Source organism: Lycorma delicatula, chromosome 6 (assembly GCF_047948215.1).
Source record: "Lycorma delicatula isolate Av1 chromosome 6, ASM4794821v1, whole genome shotgun sequence".
Taxonomy (NCBI): Eukaryota; Metazoa; Arthropoda; class Insecta; order Hemiptera; family Fulgoridae; genus Lycorma; species Lycorma delicatula.
In genome coordinates, this window is record NC_134460.1 from 144,094,006 (window position 1) to 144,107,318 (window position 13,313).

Consider the following 13,313-nt stretch of genomic DNA (forward strand, 5'->3'; position numbering starts at 1 on the left):
AATGTAATTTCATATGCTAAATGCAGAAATCTTATTTTTTTATTGCATTATCAGTTCAATTTTACATAAAAAAAAATATTTTACCATAATATTCTCCATGATCTTAACAGCTTTTTTTCACAGATAACATACTAAACAAATATAATAAAAAAAAATTAGACTTGTTTTAACAGAAAAGATATAGGAAACTAGTTAATTTTCTATGAACTTTTTGCACAAATTTTACATACTGAATTAACATTATCTTATCTGATATAATATGTTTAAAAGTCATGTAAAGAAATAGTTATAATGGATATGACAAATTGAATCATGAAAATAAAGTTAAGCCTACTATGGAAAGTGAGTTAACTGGCTTTCTTTTGTCTTCTTCACAAAGTCAAATATAATACTGTTCAACACGGCAGGCTAATTCAGCCTTACATGATATTTATCTCGCTCAAAGAAAGTAACACAGATACCTCACACAGTCAGATAACACAGTTTCTTATACCTCAGTTACTTGATCACATTACAATACAAAATGTTTGCTAAAGATACTTAACCTTTTCAGATCATGTAGCCTTGGAACTGGTTATGTGCAGTGTTAGTTTTAAAATGCTGTTACAAAATCATTTTATATGGCATCTAAGTCAGTTATTTTTTTTTATATTCACAAAGGAATCAGTTTTATTACAGAATTTAAACGACATTTATACGATGTAAAATGTTTTATTTAGACTAGAAAGAATATGACCATTTTTTTCTCAGAAATGTGCTTGTGTGTGTGTGTGACTTGTGTATTATAATTGCTATGAGGGTTACGGATTTATTTATTATTTACAAAAATAGCTTATCTTACTAGCAACATATCGATGTATTGAAACACATAATAAATTATGATATACACAAAAAAAAGGAATTTGTGGTCATAAATATGTCACTTTTACTTGAGGTCTATAAATATCTTTTCTGACAAATGATATCGGTAAACATGTAACACATATAGATTCGTAATGAATAACTATACAGTAAAAATGGTTTTTTGTCAATCTGAATAGCCTTTTGAGTGGTGGGGATTTTTTTCAAACGTAGCTTTCTGAATCTACTTTCACTTATACTAACATATGTTACTAATCTGTGATTTATGACACTGGTTTTTCTTCATATTTTGCCCAATTTTCAACCGATTTGCCTAAAAGTATTATTTTTAAATCAGTTAACTATGTTTCATAAACACAAAGCAAAAAAAAAAATTACTAATAAAAAATGCGGTAGAAATGCGCAAAAAATTCTGCAATTAAATTATTGTAATTTTTGTACCGTTTCAATTTTTTTTTTTGTTACAGGCATAAAAAATATCTATAATCGTAACAGTTTTTTTGTCAGAATCTGTTAAATCTCTTCAATATACTGTTAATTTTTTGAAATTGTTTTCACAAGAGGGTAGGTAGCATAAGACTATGAAGGGAAGCAATCAGATACAAACATATTTTCGCAGAGCGCTAATCAACCGCGGATAATTGTGATGGGAAAAGGTTGAAGCAACAAATCTAAAATGAAAATCAAATAGATAAAAGGAAAGTTTTGTAAATGAATTTTTCTAAAAATTGTGTTTTTTTTTAATTACTGGTTTAATTAGAATGGGAAAGAGAATTTGATTGTTGTATAAAACAAACAGGTATAAAAGCATAAAATGGCATAAACAGGTATACACACATGGATATGGTGTAAAGTGTTATTTATCAAAATATATACAATAAACAACAGATCTGAACTTCATGTGTTTCATGCCAAGGTTATATTAGGTATCCTCATACCAGGATACTACTGAAAGTATACCATAAAAAATCTTTAGATCTTTAATATAAACTAGGCTTCTGTGAAAAGAAAATACAACTGGAAAAACATTTCATTTTACATTCATTCCACAATTGTTTTTAAAAATAAAATTTCTGGGCATCAGCTATCATTCACAAAATGATTTTCTTAATGAAGTTTCATTACATAGAAAAAAGTATTTATATTTTATTATAGTTTTAGTTTTTTATAGCCCTAAAATGTTAGTAATAATTTTTTTCCCATGATAAAAATACATTTACATTATTTTGAATGTTCTTTAAATTTTCTAATATAATAAATTTTTTAGTATACTATTTCATTTATATTTATAAATATAAGTACTGTAAGATTTAGCCAATTGTATCGTTTTTCAAACAGTAAACTTGTTGCTACTATAAATTGTTTTGAGCTCTAGTTTTATTCGAGAATACACCAATGTTAGATAAAATCTGAGTAACCACGTGATTTTCAGCCATACGAGTGATCCTGGGTTAAAGCAGAACAAAATTTTATTGCATTAACTAAATATTGCACAGAAAACCAATCACAATATATTGTTATTATTGAAAAATAGTAAATGAAATTTATATGTAATAAATTCTCCATAAACTAACTTTATTAGATTTGAATCTTGGTTTGGTAGATTATGTATTGGAAGACAAGAAAGCAGGTTAACAAAATAAGAAATGATATTCATATTAGCCGTATGTTATTACAAATAAGTTTGGATTAGGCCTGATTAAGCTAACTTATATAAATTTGATTAGCCAACATTTTCTGATAATTTTAAATTTACATATCCTATCTCCAGATATTTTAATTTTCTTTATATTTTTGTTTACAATATTTTTAATTTTATACAAAAAAAAATATATACTCTGTTTTTCTGTAAATAAAAATTATTAGTCAATAAAGCTTATAGTATTTTTATATCCGTACTTATTTGTGAAAATAAACTTGTTTCATCTAGCAAGAATCGAAGCAAACAAATGAAAATCAATCCCATAGAAAGCAACTGGCAAGAGTTACTTATACAGCAACAGGTGAATTTTAAATAAGATTAAGTTTAATTAATCAAAACATTACCAACACCTGCTATCATACACACACACACGGGATACCAAAGGCAAGACTGCTGGGAAATTTCTCTCCTTAAGTTTGGCAAACCTGTGTCATTCATGGCTGTGCTAGCAATGTACACACTGCATGTTGTTGTATCTTTGATTACATGTGAGTTATTGTTATAAAATGAATAGGAAAATAGTCTATGTTGCCATCGACTGTGAAATATGTGGTCATTGTTAAGTTGGCTAAAATTCATAGGCATTTAGTTGCTGTGTATGGTGACAATGTAATGAATGAAAGAAACGTCTGAAAATGGTGTGAAAGGTTTAAACAGAATTAATGTGTATGATGAACATTTTTTTAAATTCTATCAATATTTTATACTTCAGTTAGGATTATTATAATTGATTTTAGTGTTATTTTTTGCCGTTCTTAGCATTATCAATCTAACATTAGTAATTACATTTTGGAATACCTCCATTCTCAAATTACTTTCAGCACTCCTCACTCCTCAGTGCACTTAGTGGAATGCTAAAAGTAATTTTGAGAATAATGGAGGTATCCAAAACATGCCAACTACAAACATCAGAAAGACAATGCTAAGAAGGGCAGAAACTAACACCCAAATCAAGTAGAGATAATTACTTTTAAATAAAATAAACTGTTTTTCTTAAAAAGCAAAAATTTATCCCTATCTTATGTAAAATCACAATGACGTCACAGAAAAAAATAAAAAAGAGAAAGATGTAAATGAAACATTCTTTTCAGTATTTTTAACAAGATTGATTGTTTGATATTGAAATAAATAAAAATTAATTATCTTTTTTCAAAAACATAAAAGGTAGCTGCTATTTAAGAAGTAAATAAGTAACTTGAAAGACATAAAATGCTTCATTGTAATTATGTCAATTTTTAGTAACATTATATATTTTTACCAAAAACTTCTGTAAATGAAATTCATAAATGGCAAAACAAATTTTATAAATGGGCAGCATATAACAAAACGAGAAACAAAATAATGGGGGTTTGAAACTGGACCTTTCTAATAAAAAACAATAATAGATTAAATCATAACAATAGTTGCACAGAACAAGAAAAAACATGTGGTTAGTGTATCACATTTCTGTAAACACAACTAAAAAAAAAAATACTCTGATATTCCATTTGTCTATCATGAATAATGAAAGAGTAATTTAAAAATATTACCTATATAAAGGTGAATTTTCATGGTATCGTAAGTTAGGGTATACGTTTCCTTCAACAGATTTCTTTTTTATGAAACTTTTATAGCATAAATAGATTTATGCTATATAGTACTGAAGTTTTATAAACATAATAAAATCCTATTATTATGTCTTACTTATAGCAACAATCTGACTTTACAAAGTGACTATCTTTTTGTAGATCTTAAATGAAATTATGCCTTACCTAGTTATCACAATTAACAATAATACTTATACATTTTTATTTCTATTGGTTATAATCTTTTTTTTTAAATTTAATGGGCATGAATTAAAACACCTGTTAAATTTATTTTTGAATTTATACATTATAAATTTATTCTGAAATACTACATTAACATAAAAAGGAAAAAATTAACCAGAAAAATACTACTATTTTAAGAAAAATTTTCAGAGACAGTAAATATAAACATAGTAGTTATTTGAAATAAATGAAACTATTATAGATAAAATAATTCTTTAATGCCTGTGTAGTAAAATAAACTAGAAAAAACTAAAATCAAAATCTTGAGTATTTAAGGAAATAACAGTTTGCAAACTGAATAAAAATTACAAATATAAATAGATACATTAATTATAAAGATCCACACTATGAAACTAAACTCATAAGTATGAAATTATAATTAGAAAAACATTTCAATTAACTGAACAAAAACCTCATGGCAAAAACCCGAATCAATTGCTATTATGAAGATAAATATAAATATAGCACAGCTCACATGAAATGATTGGATACATTAAGGTAATATCTAGAGAGAAAATTACAGATTAATCGATCTGTAATGCAAACATGGCTTTTAATATTTAATTGATTATCGATCAAGAATGTTAAGGGATAAGAAAGTTAAAACAACAGAAAAAATAGATTATTAAAATATTTTAAACAGAATATTGATAAATTTTGCTAACATTAACATGTATTTTATATAAACAAAGATATAAAACAACACTTTTTAGAAGCTAACTCTGAGCAAATAAGTAATTAAAAATAAACTTTACAAAAAGCATAGTATACTCTTTAATAATTACTCCCTTAAAAAAAACTAGCACAAACATAAAAACCAAGGAAGTATCAGTGGTTAGATAAATTTTCAAGATGTGTGACATTTTAAGACAAAAATGTTTGAAAAAAGGAACATTATAAAAAATGAATAAATAAATTATGTTTATTTTAAATAAAAAAAATAATTTCTCCTGTAATGTTTATCAGTATAGAAGTTTCAATAAACCAATTTAACTCTGTTAACTAAGTGAGAATCTAGCAACAATAATTAATAAAATAAATTAATAAATATTTCACAATCTTTTAGTTACTAGGTCTAATCAGTAATACTAATAAAAAAAGTAATACTTAAAAAAAAGAAAGGTTTTTATATGAAAATATTTAAGTTATCTAAAATAATCTTTATTAACAAATGCTAATAGGCACACAATTTATATAATATATTTACAGATGTACAATTATAAATCAACAACAACGTAGATATACAGGTATCTATTTAGAAAACCAGTCGTTGTAATCTATTAAACATAGGCTTAATAAACAGGAAATAACTCCAAGATTTTTTTCTATATACTCTCAAAGTCAGCAGAATACACTTGTGCAGGCAAGCTGACTCACAATGCAATTGTAATCAAGTGAGATGTGGAGTCCATAACAGAAGGTTCAGTGTGTGCTTTGAAACTTCACTAACCAAAGCAAATGCTGAACCTTTTGTTGTGGGGTTCACATCTCGACTGGCTATAATTGCAATGTCAATTGGTTTGCCTGCACATGCATATTCCATTGACCTTAAGAGTATAATATAGAAAATCTTGAGATATTTCCTGTCGATTGAGGCTACGTTTTAAGAAATTATTACAAAAGGGTTTATAAGCCACTATTTTTAGATAGCTTTAGTCTTGACACCTTGTATATCGCCGAAGTATAAACATTATAAATAAACACATAAATGTGCACAATTTTTATACAATTAAAAAAATATATATATACAATGAAAAGAAATACTGGCATTAATTATCTAAACAAGCCATATCAATAAAGAAACTAGCAGATACTTCATTTATAAATCAAGATACATGAAATTTATGTATTTAGGCAAATATGTATTTATGCCAAATTTATCATACATAAAAAATTACACACCCGAAAACAAAACTTAATGATAAATAATTTTTAAAGATGATTAAACTGTTATATCAAATACATTTATTTAATAACTAAGAACAAAAACTAACTTGTTTATCCAAACATTATCACAAAGACTCAAAATTAAAATTTACCTAGGTGACCTCTTAAGAAAATTAACTAAAAATGCTTAATAACCAAGCATTCAGTTAGATATTTTACACGTTTTTACCTTTTACGATGAATGTATTGTGGACATATTTATATTGAGGGCACATAATAGATAAAATTATACTTTTTTTTTTAGGTAAATGACGTATCATATAATTTTATTATAACTTGTGTAATTCATCGCTCACTATTTATTTTAAATACAATTTTATTTACTATTATTATTATTTTATTAATAATAAAGTTATATTTCAAGTGCTCACAGGAATTGCATTACAAGTACATGTAAGAATTAATCATTAACAATAATATAATTTTTTACCAATTGTATTTATTATTAGAACATTACTTTTTTTAAAAATATTTTTATTACTTTTTTTTTGGTATATAGCACAACTTAAATACTAAGTAATAATCAGATTATAATAACACTATAAATATTCGGATCAAATTTGGATTAACAAGTTACTTGTTAATAAAAAAAAAACAAAAAACAATGCATCATAAATAATATAATTTTAATTTTTCATATAATTTACTTCCTATTTACTTAATAACACATATTTATATACAACTTATTTTAAAACTCTCTTTTAATGAAGTATATTATAAATTAATTAATAAATCACTATTATTCAACAAATAAAATAATTAAAACAAATGTAAATAAATAAAAGGGGGCGGGCGGCTACTTATTTTATAATTTTCTATGAAGTTTTAGTTGCTGAAGGTGTTTGTGATGGGTATCTAAGAAATTTATCAAGATTTGGTCCATAACGTCCTAATGGATCCTCAGGAAACATAAGTAAATCTTCGACCCAAGTAAACATTAATAACCTAAACACAGCACATAAAGAATGACAGTCACATTATTAAGAAGTTATACAATCACAAAAAATTCTGAAATTTTTGATTTGTCTATGAATGTAGGTGATGAATAATAAGATGTTAGCTGCAGCATTTTCTTTTTAATGCGATTAAGATTTAAGAGTTACAAGTTCCCATCGTACAGTATTTGTAAATGCTGTTACAGAATACTTTCTCTTGTAAGCTTTCCTCTATTCTAATGTTAACTGTCAATCACTGATAGAACATTGGTGTGGTACCAGTCACCCGCCCAGATCCGGTACAAATTTAATCTTACTAAAATTTAAACTTTAGAACTACAGAGTATGACAAAAATTAATGGGATCAGATGAAAAATACACCCACCACACAGAAGAGAAGAGTGGAGAACAGGATGCCTCACCATAAATGCTCTTACAAGACATGTAACCAGTACTGCAGACAATGGGTTAAACAAGATGATTCTCTTATGTTAAGAAACCAAACTAGATGTCGATCACATTTATCAACCAAGAGTAGTTGTGATCTAAATATCATCATTCAATGTAGAATTTATCAGGTTAATAAAAATATAATAATTTAATGAAATTCAATGTTATATTAAAATAAATATTACATTGAAAGAGTTTCTTCCTTATTTTTCTCAATATAATTTTATTGGTAAATATATTTATTTAACATGTATGTTGCTGCACAGTAGGTTTTCCGAGAAGAAATTAAAAATTTTGAAAAAAAAGGTGACCCTGTTTTTCAAAATATACAAATGCAGTATAAAAGTTGTAATAATATCAAGAACAATCATTTTCATTTACAAGTAATGATATTGGTACTGGGTGAAAATAATGTAATCTACTATATGCTGTGTAGTAAAAAGTAAATTTCTTTTACTTTCAAAGCTAATATAAGCTATCAACAATATAATATGGATATAAATAAGACGTAAAAAGATTCGTTATCAAAATATAATTTTTCTTCTACATCACTTTTAGAGGAAAAGACTGAAATTTAAAATGTCTAAAATACATAACATATAATAATTAATTTCTCAAACACGTTGATATGTTAAATAAATTAACAATTAATATAATCCACCTTACCAGCACATATTGTGTTCTCTATATCTTTCGGCTTACTTGGAAGCCATCATCAGTAGTTAAAATTAATGCATTTAAAGCCAAAAGTTAAAAAAACCACAGTTAAAATTTAAAAACAGTCATGATTGTCCAGTCCCATTAGTATACTGAAGGAATACACCCCTATACTCTTGTGGATTAAAATGAAATTAAATGAAACCATGAGGAGATAATTATTAGATTAAATTATTACTTCTTTATATTTAGTATGTTTTTAAATAATATATCCTTTAAGAAATGTTCATTAATCAAATTTTTATTATTATAGTATATGACATTTTTTCAACTTATATGAAATATCTTAAGATTTTCATGAAATTATTATGATTCTATGTATGACCAACCGTACTCTATTATATGTTTGGCAAAGTTAGAGTTTTCTGGTTTATTATTTTTAATGCTACTTATATGTTCTTTAGCACATGTTGAAAATTTGCAATTGGTCATACCCACGTACATCAAGTCACAATCATCACAAACAACATGTGTACTTCCTGTTTATCAAATTTGGAATCTTTATCATATGATTTTTTATTAAAATTATTATTAATATATTTAATTAATTTGTTATTAGTAGCATATACAGGTGGTTAAGCCACTTTTTTTAAATATATTTTTTCAATTTTTTGACATAAAAAATTAATATTTTTTACTTTTTATCAGGTTATAATTTTGTATTGTTATTTTAATTTTATTATAAAATTTGTTTACAGTACCGACATAACAGTTAGCAACAATGTTTTTAATTCTATTTCTTTATTTAAGGAAGTTTTATTATGTTTGAGGTATTTTATATTTCTATTACTTAAAAACAGCAATCTTTTGGGACCATGGATGAAATGAATATAATAATTATTGTGTTATTTTATTATTATGTATTTTTACATCCAAAAAGTTCAAACAATTATATTTTCTACTTCCATGGTAATTGTATGTATTTATCAATTTTATTAAATTCATTTATTATATTTGAATCATTCTGAACAATTTCATTATATATAATTATAGTATCTACATAACATTTATACAATAGTATATTATGTTGAGTCAGAATTTTATTGATACATGAGTCTTCTAAAAATTGCAAATATATTTCTGCCAAAATTATCAACAATGGTTCACCCATAGTAAAGCCAATTGGTTGTTTATAATATTGATTGTTGAAAGTAAAGTAACTGCATTTACAATTATATTAATTCGTTTGTATAATGTTTATTTATTTCATTTATTTTTGTTCAAATGTTTTTTAATGACAGTTAAAGTTTTTATTAAAGTCTATATTGTTATACATATATTACAGATATCTAAAGATATACATTTTGTGTTATAGTTTGTGTTAATATTATGTAAAATAATTATGATATTACAATCAGCTTTTATTATATGTGCTTTATTATTAACTAATTTATTTTTAATATTTTTTTATGTTTCTTTAGAATTTATATTATTTATATCGCCCTTTATGAATTTATTCTTTATTTTGTAATTATTATTATTTGTTAAATTAGATATACAGTTTCTAGTATTACCTCTTATTTCTTTGTCGTGAATCTTATAAATGTTACCTTCAGCATCAATTATTGTTTGTTTCATTATGTATTTTATTTTATATTGTTTAATGTTATATTTATATGCATAGATTATCACATTAAGTTCCTCTTTACTAAAATTGATCTGTGTCACAGTGACAACACTATCTCCAAATTTTATGATAATTTAAAATACATGTTTTATATATAATTGATTTTAATATGTATATCTTTTAATTTATTTATTTTAATTTTCATTATATTATATTTCTGTTTCATTATGATTGTAATCTTATGATCTATAATCTTGTATTAAGATTGTATTAATCCTTGTATTAATCCTAATTCATGTATTAAATCAGAATATGTTAAATATAATTGAAAATTAATTTTTTGTTTATTAATATATAATTTTTTTATTTTGTTATTAATCCATATTACTTTGACTTTGATTTAGTTATAATGGCTGATTTAATATTATTTTTAATAGGAATATTAATAGTGTTTTGGGTGTAATGTTATTTTTTATTCATATTTTATTGAATTTAATATCAGCTATGATTTTGTTTATCTTTAACCTTAAATTATAATATTTATATACCAATTTTTCATGGTTATGTATAAGAATTAATTTCTCAAACATGTTACTACTGTTATGTTAAAATATATGCGCCATATACGAAGACTTTACCAAAAATACATAAAAATAACACACCTATCATTAACAAATTTTACAAATTCACAAACATATTTTTTAAGCAAATATTTAGCTAATATATTAAAGGTCCAATTAAATTAAATAACACAATTTAAAAAATGGTTGTAATATAGTTATTTTAATATTAACAAACTATAACACAAAATGCATATCTTAAGATATCTGTAATATGTATTATAATATAGAGTTTAATAAAAAACTTTAACTGTCATTAAAAAACATTTTAACAATAATGAAATAAATAAACATTATACAAACGAATTAATTAATATGATTAAAATATGTTGTAAATTTTGCAGTTGTAAATATGCAGTTATTTTACTTTCAACAATCAATATTATAAACAACCATTTGGCTTGGCTGTGGGTCAACCATTGTCGGCAATTTTGGCAGAGATATATTTGCAAGTTTTAGAAGATTCTTAACAATAATGAAATAAATAAACATTATACAAACGAATTAATTAATATGATTAAAATATGTTGTAAATTTTGCAGTTGTAAATATGCAGTTATTTTACTTTCAACAATTAATATTATAAACAACCATTTGGCTTGGCTGTGGGTCAACCATTGTCGGCAATTTTGGCAGATATATATTTGCAAGTTTTAGAAGATTCTTAACAATAATGAAATAAATAAACATTATACAAACGAATTAATTAATATGATTAAAATATGTTGTAAATTTTGCAGTTGTAAATATGCAGTTATTTTACTTTCAACAATCAATATTATAAACAACCATTTGGCTTGGCTGTGGGTGAACCATTGTTGGCAATTTTGGCAGAGATATATTTGCAAGTTTTAGAAGATTCTTGTTATCAATAAAATTCTGACAACATAATATACTATTGTATAAACATTATATATATGACACTATAATTATATATAATGAAAATGTTCAAAATGATTCAAATTTAAATGAATTTAATAAAATTGATAAATACCTAAAATTTACAGTGAATAATAATTGTTTGAACTTTGGATGTAAAAATACATAATAAAATAAAATTAGAAATATATCGTAAAGACACATTAATACAATAATAATTACATTCATTTCATCCATGGTCCCAAAAGATTTGCAGTTTTTAATTCTCTGTTATATAGAGACATAAAATACCTCAAACATGATAAAACTTCCTTAAATAGAACAAATTATATAATAAAATTACAATAAATAACAATAGAAAATTATAACCTGATAAACAGTATAAAATAGATAAAAAATTAATATACACCATTTAGTCAAAAAATTGAAAATATATAAAAAAAAGTGGCTTAATCACCTGTATATGCTACTAATAACAAATTAATTAAATATATTAATAATTTATTAAAAAATCATATGATGATTCCAAATTTGATAAACAGGGAGTACACACATTTGTGATGATTGCGACTTTATATACGTGGGTATGACAAAGTGCAAATTTTCCACATGCGTTAAAGAGCATACAAATAGCATTAAAAATAAACTAGAAAACACTAACTTTATCAAACATATAATAGAATACGGTCATACATACAATCATAATAACTTCATGAAAATCTCAGATTTCTTATAAATATTATAATTATAATTTGGAAAAATATCATATACTGTAATAATTAAATTAATGAAAAAAGCTTTTTAACATTTAAAAACATACTAAATATAAACATAAAGAAGTAATAATTTAAACTAATAATTATCTCTTTGATAACATGTTTTCGTTAGATTTCATTTTAATTCGCTAGAGTATACGTATATTCCTTCAGTATACTAGTAGGATTGGACAATCATGACTGTTTTTAAATTTTAACTGTGATTTTTTAAACTTTTGGCATTAAATGCATTAATTTTAACTAGTGATGATGGCTTCCAAGTAAGCCGAAAGATCTAGAGAACACATCAACGTGTGCTAGTAAGGTGGGTTATATCAATTGTTAATTTATTTAAACATAATACTTATTGAAATAATAGAAGAGTTTTTAGAAATAATATTCCCCAATAAGAAAATATAAAGCTATTTAATTTTTAATTGATTAATAACTTGATAAAAAGATATCAACTAAAATTAAAAAAACTAGTTCACAAAAGATCTAAAAAATTAATAGCACTACAATATAATAGATGTTATGCTAATTATAAAAACAAGTCGTTTTAACTTGCTGTGCTTATGAGAGTCTATACAGAAAAGAGAAACAAAAACACCCTAGAATATTTGCTAAGAGAATATATCACATAAAAGATTAACTATGTTCGAACTGTGGTAACACATGCATTCCAGAGAATTTTTTCTCTCACTGACTTCATTACTGCAGTATATTTAATTTAGAAGTAACACTGAGAGGGTTATGAAACATTGAGTTAAATTGAAATACCAAATAAGCTAAGAAAGTTTTTAAGCAACGAGCATGAGCTAAAGCTGTTTGTTATGTTACAACAATCCTATTCTATGCAACAATAAGGATAAAGAAATGGGAATAGTCTCTACGAGAGTGAAAAATCATTTCGTAAAAGCCAGTATGTATATTTAAACCTCCACAAACTTAACTTCAATTCAGTAACTGAACATCTTATGAACCAAAAATTTCTGTGGAACACTGTGAATTACAAGAACATATTAAACAATTTGGAAACTACAACGAATACCCAAACGCTGATGACATGCTC

General features: G+C 24.5%; 1 protein-coding gene across 7 annotated transcripts in view; it reads right to left on the bottom strand.

The window, feature by feature from the left end:
* The window catches only part of LOC142326324 (uncharacterized), an 86,007-nt gene that overhangs the window by 19,910 nt on the left and 52,784 nt on the right, over window positions 1–13,313 (bottom strand). For 5 of the 7 annotated variants that reach the window (XM_075368733.1, XM_075368734.1, XM_075368735.1 and 2 more), the window contains one exon: window positions 5,517–7,263. The exons of the other annotated variants lie outside the window; for them this stretch is intronic. In XM_075368733.1, the coding sequence (XP_075224848.1) occupies window positions 7,134–7,263 (130 nt within the window). In that variant the 3' untranslated portion in view covers window positions 5,517–7,133. Of the gene's footprint in view, window positions 1–5,516; window positions 7,264–13,313 lie in introns of those variants that run through there. 7 annotated transcript variants of the gene reach the window in all.